Source organism: Protopterus annectens, chromosome 7.part1 (genome assembly GCF_019279795.1).
Source record: "Protopterus annectens isolate FY-2018-M chromosome 7.part1, PAN1.0, whole genome shotgun sequence".
In the NCBI taxonomy this organism is placed as follows: Eukaryota; Metazoa; Chordata; order Ceratodontiformes; family Protopteridae; genus Protopterus; species Protopterus annectens.
The window spans coordinates 340,709,814-340,730,033 of NC_056740.1; the positions used below are offsets into that span (position 1 = coordinate 340,709,814).

Below are 20,220 nucleotides of genomic sequence, written 5' to 3' on the forward strand. Positions count from 1 at the left end.
TCTGGACCGTTGAGAACTATGTGCATACACATTAGTCGCAATTGTTGCAGACATCACTGCATCTGTGAGTACGCCTGGCTACACCGCTGTTACTGAATATCTCAGGATGTGGGAGTGATGAAATGACTTCCTGAAACGATGGAGTAAAGTGTTGGAATGTAAATCAGCCACTTGGTCACATTGTTGTGTGGAAGCATACGTACCAACTTTGTTTTCCAATCCAGTGGAAGCTTTTTGCATACGCGTTGCATTTACTTTACAGATAGAGACAAATAAGTCTCAACTCGCATGCATGAATCACTTGCTAATTAAATATTAAAAACAAAGGTATTGCACCCTCTCCAATCAGCAAGCTCCCCCTCTCAGTACACAGGTACCTCTGTGCGCATGCTCGGCACCTGCCTGCGAGTTGGGCTAGGGACTGCTGTGCTGGAGTGGCTAGACAATGGCAGCAACTTGGGTAAAGTTTGTCTCTACTTTCTTCCTTTTAAACCCGTGTTTGTATTTGCCATATCCTGCGGCTGTGGCGGACTCTCGGAACAGAGCTTCAGACGTGTGCAGGCCGAAGGTACGTGATTTTTTTAAAGTTCAGTTTCCCTGTGTTTGGGGAGGAAAGGTATACGGTGGGGGGTCCGCAGTGCACCCCTCACTCTCCGCTGGGACTGCGGTGCAGGACATTTCTGCCATGGTATTCTTCGTGGCTTTGGAATCGCTGCATTTAAATTGATTGTATTCATTCCCAGATTCGGGGTGCATGTTTGCTATTTTTGGTGATTTTTTTTTTAAATACTGTACATTTTTGCCTGTAGTTCTGGTGGTAAGCATAGCGAATTATCAGTCTGTTTTAGCTATTTGCTTTGTTTATACACGTTCATATATATAGGTTGATCAGTAAAATGTTAACGTCAGATTTTTTTGTTTGTTTACTGCACTGAAGTGTAATAGGTACTTTTAACAAATTTGCAGAATGTTTGAATTTGCGTTTAAGCAAGGGCTGTTTGAGATTTGTGACTGTGAATTATCTGGGCAGAAATCCAGGACAGATGAGATGGATGTCTGCGTTGGTCTTAACCCTTTTCGGTACACGGTGGTGCTTGTTTTCTGTATTTGGGTAAAAAAGTCTGTGTGTTGAAGACTCAGAAGTGCTGTGATCTAGCTGAGTGTAAAACAAAGGGATTGTAGTTGGTTTCCCTTCTTTCTTAAGCAGTGTTTGTGCCTGTCCTTTTACGGATTTAGAGTATGTGGATATAACTTTGATTTAGAAGAGCGCAGTCATTGTAAGTTCAAACCTTATTTCTGACAACTTGTATACGTGTTACAAATGTGTGTGTCTTCAGCACAGACTGTGTTCCTTTCATGTCTGCAGGCTTGGCATACCTGCCCGACAAGTTCCGGATCACCGGGCTTGTATTTATCTTCCCCTGGATGTGCGTTTTGACTTCAATTGACACGCTATTGAATGACAGATTGCCCCCTGCAATGCATTGTCTGCACTGCTACCGGTTCCACTTTGAAGTTATCTTGCATAGGAAGTAAAAAGTCTTTGGTCTATTAACATTCCTTCACATTTCCTCTAACAACCGGCTTCTTTCGTCGCTGCCATTCTTAACAGCACAGGGACCCCTGCCCCCGCCGCTCTAATCTTAATTTTTTTTTTTCAAGGTTAGCTGCATTACTGTCTGTAATCCTGTGGGTTTTATATTGCACAGCTTTTACAGGAGAAATAATGAACAGTTTTTGTGCTCTATAACATCACAAAGTGTGATCATTTTACCTTCCCAAAGGACTTCTTGTACAATGCCAACAGTTTTTGACGGTTCTCGGTTATAGATTTTTTACGTATTGTTATAAAATAATTGCGTTTTGTGTCAAGTTTGTGCCTGATTGTTTGCTGCTTCTTTCTTACTTCTCTGTTTATAAGGTTAGTTGTTATAACAGACTGTAAATGTAGTTCCATGTTAGTTTTAGAGTGCTGTTTCTTTGAAAACGTTTATTTACACACGTTCCAAAAATTATAAGGCGAAATATAAGGCGTCAAGTGTAGATTTTTAAAATAGTTTGCTTCTGGTGGGATTTTGTTTTACAGCCAAAATGCCACCTTTTTTGATGCATAATGTAAGTCCAGAATACCAGTGATTTGTCTTTTTCTTTTTTGTCATGACACCTGTTAGACTTTTATTGCCTCTTAATTTAGTCTTGTGAAGTAGTTCTTGAAACAATTGCCTTTTATTAATAATAGTCTTTGTATTCAGCCATTTCTTCATTCATTTAACTATTTCCTAGACGAGGTTTTATGACCCCTTTTAGTGGACAATTTCCTTTCTTTTATAAGGGACTTGCATGTCTGAATAGGTTCTACACACCCCCAGGCCCCTATGCACATAGGCATTAAGCCATGAATTCCTTGACAGGGCAATTTACCATTGTTTACGCTTGTCTGTTAAGCTAATTTGTTTTTTTTTTTTTTTTTTTTTTCCTTACTGCTGTGCAGTAACATTCTCCTGGTACACTGTTAATTCTAACACCTATCGGGGAATTAACTTCTTACTTGTTACTGTTTTGTTTACTAATGGGCTCAAAGAGCAGATACCAAGGAAAGAATGCAGTGCATTATCAAACACTGAAAAATGTTAGTAGCAACTATTCAAAGCAAGCCACAGAAATAAATATAGGATTTGATGGAAATCTGGAGGTATATAGTATGCTTGACAAACTATATATTTAGTCCTTTACACTTTGCATCAGTTTTCAAGAATTTAGTTGTAATTCTTAAATAGCCAGACTCATTAGATACATTTTAACATAGTTAACCGTTGTCATTAAAGACATTGCAGCAAGTTTTGCTGACGAGGTGTTCTTTGAGGGCACCTTTGAAGAGATCTAGTGTTTGCAGACTTTTAATTTCATTAGATAAGTGACTTCAAATGGCTGGATCCAACCTGTAGAAAGGTCTTTCACTTAACTGTTTTAAAATGGGGTTGGGATAAGGAAAGGGTGTCATCTTGGCTGCTTCTGAGCTTTGATACCTGAAAGATAATTTTGCATTCAGAGAGGGTTTTAGCTTTGGAGGGGTAGCTTTGATACCTGAAAGATAATTTTGCATTCAGAGAGGGTTTTAGCTTTGGAGGGGTATTTACTGCTGCCTTAATACATGGACAAGTACATAGCTGAATCACACCTGCTTCAGGTTGGGTATCACTGCCTTCCTTGATGTCTGTACAGGGTAGCTCATATATGTGCCTGGGTTCTGAAAGTCTCATTCTGTCTCTGTAGCTGTGACTTGCTTAGTTTTATGTCTCAAAACATCCATTTATGGGTTACACTGCAACTTACTAATTGGTTTCTTTATGACTTTTGTGCCCTCAGTATGGAGCTGAAACAAATGGATAGTTAAATGGTATGATTGCAACATCTGGAAGTCAAAAAGGTGATCATTATTTTTAAATATGTATTTATTTTACATTTGTTTACCGGAAAGGATCCCATTTTTAGCGGAGGCCTGGGGAGAAAAGCTCCACAAAGATCATTACAGCAAATATAATACACATGTTAAAGTACAGTACAAAGTCTAAAGTTAATAAAATTCAGTGTCAAGGCCAAGAAAGGAGCAAAAAGTAAATGCACTATAAGGAGCTCAGTGTGTTACAATAAACAATACAGTTGAAAGGATATTTTGTTCAGTCATTTGGTTACATTCATCACTGGCTAGTACAGTAATAGAAAGGAGTTATTGCAAGCTTTCATAGAAGGTTAAGGTATGATCTGAAATAATTAAATGAAGCTACCCAGGGTAAGAACAATTACTTTAACCAACAACTATGTAAATGGTACCGGAGTCTCTCTTTTTCAGTGGTCCTAATATCTGCGGGGATGGTATTTCATGCTTTTGCAGCAGAAATGGAAAACAAGAGTCCCCAGAGCTGTTGCTTATGTGTGCTATACTGTGATTGTCTTAGGTCAAGCTGTGCCTGAAATTATTCCAGTTGTGATCAGTGCACTACCCTGGTAAACTTGTATAATGAATGAAGTAAACATAAGCAAAGGAATAACTTTTGTGGTTTTGTGCTGATGTCCATAGGTAAGTATTAAGTTAGCTGCCCTAGTGGACCATTTTAAACTTGGAGAGTTTCCCTTAAGGGTGAGAATCAAACTTGGTACCGTGTGTGTGTGTGTGTGTGTGTGTGTGTGTGTGTGTGTGTGTGTGTGTGTGTGTGTGTGTGTGTGTGTGTGTGTGTGTGCGTGTGTGCGTGTATGAGGTAAATGCATTAACCATTATGCCAATCCCCAAACCCTCACTGAAAGGTGGCAGTTTTTATTTGTTGTGAGCCATTACATCAAATGACTGAACTTATGTTTGCATTATGGAAAGTTTTCTGCAGCATGGAAACTTAATTACATAGAAAATATCTAAAACGGATACCGTAGTCACAGATCAAACCAAAATATAAATTCAGAAGATGCACAACAATATCAGTAGCAGCATTTTGCAGTTCATTTGCATTTTCATTACATCTGGTGAAAGAGTAACTTGTGCTGTTTCACCTTTCATAAAAAAAAATGCATATGTGATCAGTTTTGGACCCCAGAAGGACTCTGTCACCCACAATCCTCCTTTCCCACTCCTTGACAAGTCCGACGGCCTTGGACTGGGACCACTTCCCTGGAGATGGGGAAACTTGAGGAGCTGTCTCCAGGCTAAGTAAGAAAGTTACTATAGTGTTTGTGTAGTGTGATTCTTTTTTACCTCTATGACTTTCTGCATTCTAGGCTTTCAACCCTCCCTCTGACCAGCACAGTGCTGTACATGTTGTGTCAAATCCAGGACTGGTGAGTGCTTTTTCATAGTGCTGTGCCTAATCGTGGGACTACTGTTAGGCTAGGCTCATTCCTTTTGCACATGGATTGCAGTTTCTGGGTGTTCCACTAGAGAATGCTTCTTCTGCTAGTCTTGGTCAACCCCTGCCCCCATGGGGTGAGGCAATATGACAATTCCTAGCATCCCTTTGTCTGACCTCCCAAGCACCTGGGCTTTTACTCCAATCTGGATCATTTGAAGTTCAGTCTAGGCTTTATCCATGTTATACCCCAGTGACAACATCTCTACTACGCAATGCACAGTAATTGCTCATGAGAAGAGCTAGTAGAAAAGTGAGAAGCAGTAAATAGTTATAGTAGCATATGAGCCATATACTGTAGGAAACTGTTGTTGCTACGTGCAATTGGTACTGTACTGCCATTGCAAGACATTTTCCTTGCAGGTTTACTATTGCTCATTAATGTTTTATAGTAGAATACCAACTGTGCATAGGATATGTTGGTTTATTTTTTTTTTTTTATTTTATGCCCTAAAGATATTGCTTTTGTATTACGATGCTGAATGTTATTTTGTAGTAGAATAGAATACTAATTTGGATTTGTAACTGTTTGTAATTCTATTCCATTTTTGTTGATGTGAAATGTTTGCTGTTCGTCCTGTGGCCTGGGCAGTACCAAAAAAAAAAAACTCCTGTAGTGTACCTGGGGATGAGGAAGTGATGGGTAGGTATGGTGTTAAGGAGAGGAATGCAGAAGGTCAGATGGTAGTGGATTTTGTGAAAAGGATTGACATGGCTGTGGTGAATACGTATTTTAAGAAGAGGGAGGAGCATAGGGTGACATACAAGAGTGGAGGGAGATGCACACAGGTGGATTATATCCTATGCAGGAGGGCCAGTCTGAAGGAGATTGGAGATTGTAAAGTGGTTACAGGGGAAAGTGTAGTTAGGCAGCATAGGATGGTGGTCTGCAGGATGACGCTGGTGATCAAGAAGAGAAGGAGGAAAGTGAGGGCAGTGCCAAGGATCAAATAGTGGGAATTGAAAAAGGATGACTGTATGATGGAGTTCAGGGAAGCGTTAAGACAGGCGCTGGGTAGTAATGAAGAATTGCTGAATAGCTGGGTAACTACAGCAGAGCTGGTAAGGACGACAGCTGGAAAGGTGCTTGGTGTGACAGCTGAACAGAGGAAGGAGGATAAGGAGACCTGCTGGTGGAATGAGGAAGTACAGGTGAGTATACAGAGGAAGAAGTAGGTGAAGTGGGATTGTCCGAAAGATGAAGAAAGTAGACAGGAGTATAAGGAGATGGGTATGGCGAAGAGAGAAGTGACAAAGGCTAAGGAGGTGTAAGGAGAGTTGTATGAAAGGCTGGACACTAAGGAGGCAGAAAAGGACCTGTACCGATTTTAGCCCGACAGAGGGACCAAGCTGGGAAAGATGTGCAGCAGGTAAGGGTGATAAAGGATAATGACGAAAATGTACTCACAAGCGAGGAGAGAGTGTTGAGCAGATGGAGAGAGAGGGGCTGATGAATGAAGAGAATGAGAGGGAGAGAGAAGGTTGGATGATGTGGGGATAGTGAATCAGGAAGTGCAATGGGTTAGCAAGGAGGAAGTAAGGACAGTTACGAAGAGGATTTTATTTATTTATTTATTTATTTATTTTACATTTGTTTACTAGGGAGGTCCAACTGGACAGAGCTGTCTGTTTTCAGCAGAGGCCCAGGGAAAAAAGCTCCAGAACAATTGCTAACACACTATACATTTACATGAGCATTGTGATTTACACATGGTTATAAAATTGTAGCAGATAACATATGATTGCATAAGATATGTACATAAGCATAGTGGTTTAGGCATACAATTAAAAGTATAGCAAGTAGTAACATATGATTGGTGTTCATACAGTATATTTAGTGGAGATAATCTTGAAGATGTACTGAAAATAAGGCAAGAAAGGAAAAACTAAAAAAAAAAATACTAGCCAGATAATCTTGAAGATGTAATGAAGGTACAAGAAGAAAGGAAAAACTAAAAATACTAGCCAGTTTGTCAAGTTAAAGGAGGAGAATATAGACAAGTTCATATGAGGTTCACTGACATTTTAAGGGAAAGCTTTTCAACTTAGTCTAGGGGAGAGTTAGGGGGTATAGATGGGACAGTGGGGGGTAGGCGGCAGTGAGTTGGTAAGTAATGTGTGATTAATATATAATACATCTGTTGGAGTTTTAAAGAGGTTGGGTAGTGGGTAGGGGAAGGGAGTTAGAATATGTCAACCAGGTGCTAGGCAGTCACAAGTAACATGTGGTAATATATAGTGTATCTGTGGGAGTTTTAAAGAGGAGGTTGGATAGTGTGTAGGAGAAAGGAGTTAGAATATGTCAGCCAGGTGCTAGGCAGTTACAAGTAACGTGTGATAATATATAGTACATCTGTGGAAGAGGTTGGGTAGGGGAAAGGAGTTGGAATATGTCAGCCAGGTGCTAGGCAGTTGCATGTTCAGGAGTTGTTTAGGTGGGAAATTAAGCTGTTTTTTGAAGATGGTTTTATTATGTTGCACCCTGATTTGTAGTGGTAAAGAGTTCCAAGTCTTGGCAATGTTGCTAGAATACATAGAGCTGTAATGGCTTTTGGAGATTGTGATTTAATGCCTTGTTAGTGGATCTAAGTTCTCAGTTATTGGAGTAGAGGGTGATCAGGTCTTGCAAGGCTGGAGGTTTGTCAGGTTGGTACAGTATTTGGTGAGCTAGAAGAAGTTTGTTTAGAGCTAAGGTGTTAGGAGCTCATGCCAGGGCAGCTGTTTTAGGGCCTGACAGTGGTGGGCACTGTAGGAGGAGTTTGTGAATTTTGCTATTTTGTTGTAGCATACTGATAGCTTGTTTAAATCACTCTTGTTTAGATTAATTAGGAGAGGAGAAGCATAAAGTAAGGTAGAGAAAAGATGGGTATGAGCTAGGGTAACTTTACTGTTGCTGGTTAGGATGCTTTTACATCTGTAAAGAGTACCTAGTTTTTTGTTGTTTTTTTTTTTTTTTGTTATTATATGGGCTATATGTTTGTCAAATTTCATATTATAGGTTCATAGGTAGGTACTAGGTTATCTGCCAGAGGGCATTTATAAGCCTGTCGGCTTTCGCCTCCACATTGATTAACTGATCCTGTGTCAAGCAGAGCCAATGAAGTGATCCCAGGGGTGTATTTTCTGTTACCCATCCACTCGTCAAGGTTTCTCTTGAAGAGTGTTAGTGAGGGGCTCTGCCTGATGTAATTTGGAATTTTGTTCCAAAACATGGGGAGTCTCTGTAACAGGAATCTATCCCTCCAGCATGTTCTATTTATTGTTGTGGCGAGGTTTAGCTCACTAGAGCACGTGGCTCGCACTGACTTGGATTTCTTTAGGTGGAGCATGTCCATCAATTCTGAGGTGGACATGGCTCAGGCAGAGATCACCTCTGAGTAAGCGATATGCCACTGAGTACAGCCGGAGTTTATTCAGTCGGGCTGCATAGGACATATGTTTGAGGCCAGTAATCCTCTTGGTGAGGTACTTTTGTGGTCTTTCCATCTGTTGGAAGTGTCTTGTGAGGTACATCCCAAATGGGGCATTGTACTCTATGATGGGTCTAATTGGTGATGAGTAGAGGGTAACTATAACCTCTTTATTTTTAGATGCGAACCCTTTAGTAATGAGATGGGCCACATAGAAGGATTTCCTAACTACTTTGGCAATATAATTGTCAAAGGAGAGATTACTGTCTGGTAATTCGTGGGTGTTTTGTTTTTCCCAAATGGGATGACTATGCATTTTTTGGCATTTAGCTTGAGGCCATGACTTTGACACGTCTCAGTAAGGCCCTTTTGGAGGATGTCCGTGTCAGCCGAGAGTCAATTATGGCTCCCAGTTTGCAGTCCTCGGCGAACTTGGTTAGCCATAGTCCGCCTGTGTTTGCCTGTACTTCTGAGAAGTATATGCTGAACAGTAGGGGTCCCACGACCAAGCCTTGTGGGACACCACTTGTGACTGGTTTAGAGTCGGACTTGGAGCTCGTTGTTCTTACCATGCGAGTTCTGTCTGTAAGCCAGTTGGCAACCCATCTCGTGACGTAGGGGTTTATGTTCAGGCTGGTGAGTTTTTCTGTAATACCCGAGTGGGGAATGGTGTCGAAAGCCTTGGCAAGGTCAGGGTAGGTTGTGTGAACCACCTTCCCTTCGTCTATGGCCTTGGTGACTGTCTCGAAGTAGTCAACCAGATATAGTAGGCATGATCTGCTCTTAAGAAAGCCGAACTGGGTCGGGTCAAGTGTTTGGAAGTTCCCAATGTCTTTGTTAATGAGTTCCATAATGATGCGCTCCATAGCCTTGCAGACCAGGCTAGTCAGACTTTTATGAGGCGATAGTTACCAGGGTCAGTTGTGGCCCCTCCTTTGTGGAGAGGAATAACCATTGCTGTGTGCCATTCTATGGGCACATAGCCTGTGGAGAGGCTGAGGTTGAACAGCGTGTTTAGGTGGGGGGTTAGTTCGTTCTGTAGTTTGTGTAAGACAAAGCCTGGGACACCATCTGGTCCCATTGATGCTGTATTTTTGGCTTTTGAAAGGGCTGTTTTCACCTGTGCATCTTTGATTTTTGGGACACTACACTTTTTTCTGGTATTGTGGGAGTGAGAGGGGGGTGAAGTTTGCACTGAATTATCTGCCAGGATGTTGGCAATATCAGTATATATTTTGTACTATTTTGCACTAGTTCAGTGCATATCTGTGAGTTGCCACTTAGATTCTTAACCACAAAGCCTTCTTTAGTTATGTTATCTTTTGAATCCTTGGCTATTTTTCTTTCGAAGTTGGCCTTGGATGATTTCATGAGGGACCTCAGTTTCTTACTGATACTGATCAGGGATGTCTTTCCTTCTTGGGATTTGCTTTTTTTCTGAACTAGTTTCCTCCTTCTATTGTATAGCCTGTTTATTGCAGGGGTCCCCCAAACTGGTTTCCTCTCTTAGAGGAGTGAGTCTTGGTTTTTCTAGGGGTGGCACGATCCATGCATCCTTGTAGGTGCTCAGAGTGCATTTGTAAAGGTTTCTGCATCTTGGGCAGTGTTATCCTTTAGCGTGGGGGCTGTGAAACTTACCACCTCTGTCTTAAGTAAGGTAAAGTTTGCTTTAGAAAAGTTTTTTACTGTGGTTTCCTTAGTTGGGGCTGGTGGTGGGGTGTGGACATCCAGAGTGATTAGTTTAGTTTAGTTTATGGTCTGATCTAACAGTGATGGGTTGCCCATGTTAGTGATGACCAGGTCCAATATGTTTTCACCTCTGGTATGGAGTTTACCAGCTGATCCAGGGCGTTTGAGTTGATGAATTCCAGGAAGCGCTGGGCCTGGGAATTTGTACTCTAGTAGCTTTCCCAGTGAATGGTAGGGTAATTGAAATTGCCCAATATCAGGGTGTTCGGTAGGACCTTCATGTTTTCCAGTGTCTCCAGAAAGGTGGAGTGGTGGTCCTGGGTCATGGAGGGTGATCTGTAGCAGGCCACAATAATTTGCATTGCAGATTTGCCCAATGTTAGTTGCACATGGATGATCTCAGAGGTATCATGCTGTGCCACTAACCTGGAGGTGTAAGTATGCTTGATGAATATGGATACACCCCCCCCCCCCTTTTTGTGTTTCGGTCTGTGTTCTGTGGCCGAAATGTGTTGTATGAGTTGTAGCCTGGTAGTGCTGGGGTGCTCTCTGGAACCTTGAACCAGGTTTCAGTTACTGCACAGGTGTCGACATTCTCCATACTGAGGAGTGCTTCGAGCGCGTGCATTTTGAGATTTAAACTCCTGGTGTTGTGTAGCATAACCCTCAGTTTTTTGTTAATTGTGCTGTTTACGGAGGTGTGTTTGTTTGAATTTTGAGCCTTGCCTAAAAAAGGCACTATGGGGGCAGCAAGAGCCTTGGCCAGTATTCGAAAGCCTAGGGGTGACAGGTGCAAGCAGTCTCTTGCGAAGCAATGCGGCTTGTCGAGCATGTCGTCCCAGGCTGACAGACACTGGATCCCCTTTGAATGACACCAGAGGCTTAGCCAAGTTGAAATTGATCATTTTTTCTTTATACTGAGGTATCATTCTTGGTGAGGGCAGGATGCCACTCGGGGGTCAGCCTGGGCTGCATGATCAGAGAGCTCTTCCATGTCTCTCTTCATGTAGTCCAGGGAGGTACGTCTCAGGTCATTCACACCAACATGAACAATGACAGAGTCATATTTGTACTTGTTCTGGAGTGACTTGAGTGCTTGTGTTATGAGGCGGATTCTGGCTCCAGACAGGCAGCTAACAGTAACCTTCTGCTTGTCCAGCCTAGTGAGTGGGACATCAGTGTGCCTGACTATAGAGTCACTTATTACTAGTGTGTTAGGTATGTTATTTTACCTTAAGGGCTGTGATCGTGCGGCACACTGATTTTGTGTTTTATGTGTTGTCTGGTTTGTGACGGAAAGTGCAGGTTGTTTGGGTGTCTGCTTTGGAGGTCCCTGATGCTTTTGCAGGTTTTTATTTAAAGCCCCCGAGTATGATTTTGTGTATTTGTGTATTTTTTGCCAGTGCTGTTTTAGTAGGTCTGTGTGCGGCTGGAGGTGTGGTGCAAATGTTAACCTTCTCCTCTTGACTGTCTGTTCCAGTCTTGGGTGGAGACAGCTTAGCTTCCAGTTTGGCTGTATAATTGCATCTCTTGCATATGTTAGTGTTTTGTGGTAGGAGGAGAGGGTTGTCTGTGTACATGAGGCAGTTGTAACATTGCCTCAGGATACCCAGATTCACCAGCTGGACTGGAGAGTGCCCCTGAAGTTGCCCTTTGGTCATGCCCGAATAGTAGGGTGAGCTGCTTGGTCCCTTGGTTGGTGATTGGTGAATCAATGTCAGGGTATATTAGTGCTTGCTATTAGGTCTGAGCAAGTGCTGGGCTGTAAGATGCTTTATGAGTGCTTAGGTTGAGAGTTAGACAAGTTTCAAGGGAAAAACTGAAGGAGACTTAGTGGAGCCGGGAATAATTTAAATGTATCTAACCAGCACTGCCTGGTGTGCAAAACCGTGCAAACGCACTTTTTATAGTAGGGAAATAGAAATTAGCCCAAAATGGCCAATAAACTACTAACTTCTGGGCTGGAACCACTCCTCCAGGGACAGATAGGTTGTTCAAAGCTACCCTCTCTCACAGGAACAGAGAAACTTCCTTCTATTCAAGTAAGGTATGGGTAACTCAGAAATTAGTATCACAGCCCTGAATTCAGCACTAGCCTGAAAACTGGACTATACTAGCTTAGAAAGGCAGGAAACGAGGAATTTTTTTTTCTTTTTGAAAAGAGAAGGCAAAAACAGTAAAAAAAAAAAATACACTTTAAACAGCTTTAAACGACAAACTATCAGAAAAGGCTATTGCACTTTAGTGTGTAGCCTACAACAGTTAAACAAATTATTAAAACAAAAACAACTTTTAAAGTGCAGGCAGTCAAATAAGTACAATTTGTGAAAAAAAACAAGCTTTTAAATCACAATAAATGCTGGAAAATTTGCATTTGGGCAGAAAACAGTTAAGTACAGAAAACTGATACTTAATCACTCCAAAGTCTCTCTTCTAAGCTAGAATACTTGTATCAGTTTAAGGCTTTCTAGTGCTACTCAGTAGGTTTGTTACAGGAAAGATGGGAAACCAGCTCAGATGTGCTCTTTTAAACCAGAAAGTTGAAAGAGATGGACAAACTGTCCAAATGGTCAATAAACTACAATTTCTGGGCCAAGAACCTCTCCTCCTGTGGTAGACAGGCTACTTGGTGCTTACCACTCCCACTGATAAGCTAGAAGGCTTTCTTCCAACACAGAAAGGCTTAAGTTGCGGGGCTCAGAAGCTTACCAACATTCCTGGATACAGCAACTCTGTATCTGGACTAGGCTAGTTACAGGAAAGGTGGGAAACAAGCTCAAGTGTGGCTTTTAAACCCGAACGTTAAAAGTGATGGAAAAAAACTGCCCAAATGGCCAATAGCTACAATTTCTAGGCCAGGAACCACTTTTTTGTGGTAGATAGGCTACCTAATGCTCACCACTCCCACTGATAAGCTATAAGGCTTCCCTCCAACACGGAAAGGCTTGGGGGGCTCAGAAGCTTACAAAGAGTCCTGGATACAGCAAATCTGTACCTGGACTAGACTAGTAACAGGAAAGGCAGGAAACCAGTGCAAACGCAGACTTTTAAATCAGAAGTTTGAAAGAGATGGAAAAGCTTCCCAAACGGCCAATAAACTATAACTTCTGGGCCAGAAACCACTCCTCCTGTGGTAGATAGGTTACCTAGTGCTTACCACTCCCACTGATAAGCTAGAAGGCTCCTCTCCAACACAGAAGGGCTTGGGGGGGGGGGGCTCATAAGCTTACCAACAGTCCTGGATTCAGCCAAGCTGTACCTGGACTACCTAGTTTTAGGAAAGGCAGGGACCAAACACAAAACGGGCTTTTAACCAGAAAGTAGAAAGAGATGGAAAAACTGCCCAAACGGCCAATGAACTACACTTTCTGGGCCAAAACCCACTCTTCTCATGGTAGATAGGCTAGCTAGTGCTTACCACTTCCACTGATGAGCTAGAAGGCTTTCCTCCAACACAGAAAGGTTTGGGGGGCTCAGAAGCTTACCAACAGTCCTGGATACAGCAAGTCTGTATCTGGACTTGACTAGTTACAGGAAAGGCAGGAAATGAGCTTAGAATTTTTGTTACAGAAAAGCAGCTAAAACTGCAGTAAATACAATTCAAATTGTAGTGCATGTAGCAACACTACAGCAAATACAGTTCAAATAAATGCAATTAAATTAACAAATGACTAAACATGTGCAGAAGGCAGTAAATTAGAAGGCTACTAACGAGCAGTAATATGTGCAGAGTAAAGAGCGACTGAACAGATAACCGCACGCAGAAGAGCAACTAAGACAGTTACAGGAACAGCAGCTGAATAAAAAAAATATATATATATATATATATATATATATATATATATATTAGTATAGTGGGGGTTGAGGAGGGTGGGTCTGTTGACCGCTTTAGTATAGAGTTGGTAAAGAACTCATTGAATTAGGTGGCTGCATTTATACAGGTGGTGTCAATGTTTGGATGAGGAGTTGGTGATTTACCTGGTTGGAGAATACTGTTTATAGCGGCCCAGAACTTTTGTAGGCTGGTATTGTGCTTTGTTTGAATTTCACTGTAGTATTTTTGTTTGTCTAGTCTGATTTGTTTTTACAATGTTTCTCAGTTCTTCTAATAGGCAAACATTCTTAATTTTGTTTTTGCTCCAGGTGTCCCATGCTTTTTGTTTCATAAGTTGCCTAGTGTTCTTGGTAAGCCATGAGGCATAGATGGTTTTAGTGCGGATCTGTCTTGGTGGGGCAAGTTGGTTTTAAATGCCTAAGAAGAGAGTGTTGAAATACTCAGCTGCTTCATCTAAAGGAAGTGTTAAAAAAAGGGACCAGTTAGTGTTTAAGGGCTGTATTAAGGCTGTCAGCCCTGAAGTTTTTAATGTATCTGATGTGTTTTGAGAGCTAGATCTAGTGAGTTTTTAGTTTGGTGTCTGATGAAGGTTGGGAGGTGGTCGCTTAGAGTGTCAGGTAGTGTACCAAAATTATGAGTGGAAGATGGGTGATTCACCAGTCTAGTGTTGATTTTTTTTGAGGTTTTGTCTACCCTAGTAGGGGTTTGTATAAGCTGTGAGAAGCCATAATGGTTAATATGATTTGAGGGGTGGGGTGATTTTAAGTGAGGTCCAATCAATATTAAAGTCACCTAGTATAATGGTTTCATGGGAGAGGGTTTCTGATGTCCAGTGGAGAAGAAATTCTAGGGTTTTGATGTTATTTCCTGGAGGGTTATATGATGGAAAGGCTGTTGGTTCAGGTGACATACCTGTGGAAGCATGGAGGTGTTTAGGAGAGATGTCAATGGGTTTTTTAACCAGATTGTTTAATGAAATCTTGGAAAGTGAGAGGTACAGATTTTTTTTTTTTTTTTTTTTTTTTTTTTTTTTGAGTAAGGGTGATGTGCAGAGCTGTAGTAACTACAGAGGGATAGAACTGATCAGTCACAGAATGAAGAAAGAGTAGTGGAAGCTAGATTAACTCATTACATCCAAGTGACGCCTCCAGGTGCATCTGCAGTTACCTCCTACTGCTCCTCTAGGCATCAAATATTGCTTGTTCATATTTGCATTAATAATTCCAAAACCATGCCCTGTACAAGGAAGCATACATGATGGCAAACACAATTGTATTGATATTTGACCTATGTCAATGAAGATTTGTTAGAATTGTAAGGTGATAACTTTATTTTTTAAAGGCTCAAGCCACGCCCACTAGGAGTTAAAGGTGCACAATCAAAAGAGCTGTACTGGGGGGAATGAGTTAAGAAGGGAGGTGATGATTGGTGATCAGCAGTATGGTTTCATGCTGGGAAGGAGCACTACAGATGTGATGTTTGCTCTGAGGGTGTTGGAGAAGTATAGAGAAGGTCAGGAGGAGTTTCATTGTCTCTTTGTGGACTTGGAGAAAGTATATGACAGGAAGTTGGAAATGGCAGAGAAGTATGTAAGAGTGGTGTAGAATATGTACAAGGGTAATGTGAATGGTAAGGTCTGCGGTAGGAGTGATGGATGCGTTCAAGGTGGAGGTGGGATTACATCAAGGATCAGCTCTGAGCCCTTTCTTATTTGCACTGGTGATGGACAGGTTGACAGATGAGATCAGATAGGCGTCCCCATGGACTATGATATTTGCAGAGGACATTGTGATCTGTAGTGAGAGTGGGGAACAGGTTAAGGAGACCCTGGAGAGATGGAGATCTCCTCTAGAGAGGAGAGGAATGAAGGTCAGCAGGACTAAGACCGAATATATGTGTGTGAATGAGAGGGAGGATAGAGGAATGGTGAGGATGCAAAGAGTAGAGGTGGCGAAGGTGGGTGAGTTTAAATACTTGGGGTCAATAGTTCAGAGTAACGGTGAGTGTGGAAGAGAGGTGAAGAAGAGAGTACAGGCAGGATGGAGTGGGTGGAGAAGTGTGTCAGGAGTGATTTGTGACAGACGAGTACCTGTAAGAGTGAAAGGGAAGGTCTACAAGAGGGTAGTGAGACCAGCTATGTTATATGGGTGGCACTGACGAAATGACATGAGCCAGAGCTGGAGGTGACAGAGTTAAAGATGTTGAGATTTACATTGTGTGTGACTAGTGACTAGGATGGATATATTAAAGGGTCTTCTCAGGTTGGACAGTTTGGAGACAATTTGGACGTGCTGAGGAGGGATGCTGGGTATATTGGGAGAAGGATGCTAAGGATGGAGCTGCCAGTTAAAAGGAGGGCCTAAGATAAGACTTTTGGATGTGGTGAGGGAGGACATGCAGGTGGTTGGTGTGAAAGAGCAAGATGCAGAGGACAGGAAGAAATGGGAATAGATGATCTGCTGTGGTGACCCCTAATGGGAACAGCCAAAAGTGTACCTGTCTAAGCAGGTTAACTAATAATAAAGAAGGGAAGTCCTGTGAAGGTTTTCTCGTTATGTATGCTGTTGTCATTATTTAGTAACGACCTCAATGAAGAAATTCTCTCATTGTATGCTGCCAACAATATAATATACTGCCTCTTGAATCGCCAAAGTCGTCTTGTCTACAAAAACAACTCAAGCAGTTTTTTTTCTGACTGCTTCATCTAGGCAGAAAGTAACAACCGGCTCATTAACCATAAAAAGACCCATATGATGCTTTTTTCTAGCCCACACAAACTGTCACACTTGGCAGTATTCCCTTTGTGTCCGACTGCAAAAATATAGGCCTTACCCTTCACCCCACCCGCTCCAACATTCATACTGACAACTTGGTTAATAAAGTTCTTTCAAGGCTAAAATTGTGTTTATAACATTTTACACCTCCTCTCTCCTGCTGCGTGCACCTTGGTTTGTAAAAATTCTCCTCATCCTCCTCAGCTGGAATATGGATTAGTATTCCTAGTCATCTTTTTAACTCTGCCCACAATACTCTCAAACTCCAGACTGTAAACAACAACATTTGCAGATCCTTGTTCACACCACTGTAACCTACTTAATGAAGTAAATAATCAACCTACTTCCTAGGAACACTTGATGTATTAAGTTTTAAATGAAGGTTACTGTCCTCCATTGAAAAGAAAAGTGACACCTTAACAGTTAAAAGGGAGTACACCTTTTCCAGACTGATCAGTTCTGTTTGGAACAACATACCACAAGAGATAACATCATTTTCTTCAAGGATTTTAGTCATTCCCCCTCTGAATGTCTTTGTACTTTAAAGTCCATGCCATTGCTTTGGGGGTAATGGTTAGCAAAATGGCACTGAACACATTGTATGCATAGACTGTTGCAACTCCACCAAAACAGTACAACCAATACTTTGACTGAGCCAATATAATTGAATGTATGTATTGTGGCTTCCTATTGAAAGGAAGGCACTCTAAATACCAAGTGCTAAAAAAAGTATGAAAACCTGGAGGATAGCGAATCTCAAATTACTGTTCTCCTTAAAACTACTTCTTTTTGCAGAGGGGCAAGCCAACACCACCACCCACCCCCTCCACATTTTTATATACCAGCTCTGACATTGCTATACCTCTGAGCAAAGGATATCTGCTGCTAAGTCCGTTCAGTCTCTGCAGTTTGGGACTTGCTCTAGCAGGTCCCGACATTTCACATAGTTACCATATATTGTACATAAGCTAAACTGCTGTACAATTCTGTGTTAGTTATTTACAGTTTCCTGATTTCACCAACTAAATTACTGCGGGGAGCGTTCAATGTTTTCTCTTCAATTCAAATGAACTGAATTTATACTCCAGTTGTTCAACTGTGTACTTTTGAAATGTATAAGTGTAAATGTTGACCTATAATTTGAAGTCTCTTGTTAATTTGAAATTTCTGTATTCTTGCATCTGTCAGTTTGAAGCTTCTGTTTTTGCATTTGTCATGAATGAAAGGGGTCTCCAGACCAGCTCACTTACAAATCACAAACAAATAAAGCAGATTCACTTCTTACTGATATAATTAGCATGAAGTGCATTTTCAATGATGTTTCCCATTTATGATTTAGATCTTTTGATTTTTGCTTGCACATAGCAAAGGGTAAAATGTATAATGGCAAACATTTGCCTCACCATCCAACAAAAAGGACAAGGCTTTCTCTTAATGTTACTGGGTATATAGTTTTCATGTATTGTTCTTCTTAAGGAGTAACTGATGTGACGTGTGTGTGTGTGTGTGTGTGTGTGTGTGTGTATGTGTGTGTATATATATATATATATATATATATATATATATATATCAGTCATGGTATCTGTAAGGGCAACCTGTAACCAAATGGGGTAGGTTTAATTTGAGCACAAAAGGGGAAATGGGTAGGTTTAAAATGGCCCCCAAGGGCAGCTAGCCTAGTACTTGCCTATGAACCTACCTGAAGAAAAAATTAGAGACTAGAAGTAAAATAGGGTTTGCACAACCCTAGTACTATACTATGAAACTATATATAAGGGGACCTTCACTGTGTCACTACTAGACAGAGGCACAGTATTCTAGATTTATTCTGTACATTTTTGTACCATTTCATGGGGTGGCAAAAGCCACATCACTATGGCTAGGCTTACAAATGCCCCAGGGCAGATAGCCTAGTACTATACTATGAAACCAAGTATTTTGGGGAAAAAAATATTGGGGACTGGAATGTGAAACTACACAGTACCGTAGTTAATGTAACAGACTACTGCCCAGCTCTGCATCTTGACTAATGATCCGACTGTGACACAGATGACAGGTTTTGGACCATGCAGGCACAGATGAGAGTGACCAGTTTATGCCATCTTGCCTGATCCAGTGGGAGGGAAGATAGTTCATAGTTAGGTTAACTACTCTAGTGCAAACTGAGGTTTGTGCAGTGTTCATGGACCAGGTGGAGTTAATACCCCCCCCACTAGTTATGGGGTAGCCTTGCCAGCACTTTTATAGAGAAGAATGCATGCACTGGTAGAGGGGAATAACGGTCAGAGCGGTGAGGCAGGTGATTACGTCAACCACCAGGAGTGGGTGGAGTTGATGTCTAATGGAATGCCTACATTGCCAAGATATTAGCAAAGGCATCCCCCTGACTGTCTGGATAATGTATCCTCCAGACATCCTCAATCTCATTATTGTACTGCATGCAAATACACTACAGGAGAGCAGTCTGATTTAGGATGGTACAATGTCAGCAAGCAAGGTGGAGAAAATATCCTGAAAGTATAATTTGGATAGGATTATGTGCAAGACTGGCATATTAAAACTAATTTTATTAAATATGATTTAGAAGTAAAATAGCAGTAGAACAATGAAGGCTTTTCAATTTGATTTTCTTAATGTATATTTTCTTATTTGAGGGGAAAATATTTAAACAGGCTCGAGTCCTAATATTGGAGGAAAATACATTTTCTAGACTGAACGGCCTGCAGCAGAGAAGGCCTTGGCCTTGATGGTCAGCTTTTGAAAAGGTATAGACTACGTAATGTTAGAGAATTAGGAAGAGAGCAGTCCTTGTTATGGAAGCAAAGGCACTTTGTAGTGTGGGGCAGGAGTGAAGGAGAGGGAATTTGTATATTAAGGTTCAATAGAAATATCCTGAGTGGGAAAGTAGTGAACACTGGGAGGTAAAATGAAGTTTAGGCCGGGGAGAGAATAGTGGATTATCTACATATTATGGAAAGAATAGTTTACTCACTCCTGTTTGGCAGAAGTTGTACATGCGATGTTGAATATTTCCTGATCGTGACTTGTTTTAGGATTTAGTGGGAAATGGTGCAGACAGCTCTGAGCTGTAATTTGATTTTTTTCCTCAAAGGAGTGAAAATGATACATGCAGATAAGGAAGTTGCTCAGTCAAGGGGACAGTGGTTTGTTTATTTTTAATAATCTTTCATAACCCGGGAAGTCCAACAGGGTAAAACAGTGAAGGCCTGAGGAGAAGTTTCATGCAACATTAATTACTGAGAGAAAAGAGTAGCACAAATGAAATATGAAAGGGAGTTCTACATTTACGTATGGATTTCAGAGTGTCCGAAATTGGAAAGACCTACTACTGTTTTTATTTTATGCTAATCTGTACTGAAATCCCTGTATCACCTAACTAGTCAGTTATATGTGTGTGTGTTTTTCCTTTTCTTTAGACTGGCATGAAGGCGCTTGCCCTGTGACTGAATTTATATTTCAGCTAAAATTTCTCTTGCCCCCAGTGCACTTGCTGCCTCCATATTATAACATTTTATTGCCTTTCTCTTCTTGATATTATAGCCTTCATTTATTAAACATGGAAATATTACAAGTGTCTGCTCTGTACACCTTCGTAG

At 41.3% G+C, this 20,220-nt stretch overlaps 1 protein-coding gene across 2 annotated transcripts in view; it reads left to right on the forward strand.

The window, feature by feature from the left end:
- Nucleotides 1-243: 243 nt before the first annotated feature.
- Nucleotides 244-20,220, forward strand: part of IL17RD (interleukin 17 receptor D) — a 693,504-nt gene continuing 673,527 nt past the window's right edge. The window contains exon 1 of one of the 2 annotated variants that reach the window (XM_044078768.1): nt 244-568. In XM_044078768.1, coding sequence (XP_043934703.1) covers nt 388-568 — 181 coding nt within the window. In that variant the 5' untranslated portion in view covers nt 244-387. The remainder of the gene's footprint in view (nt 569-20,220) is intronic. The other variant, XM_044078767.1, reaches the window with a different exon arrangement.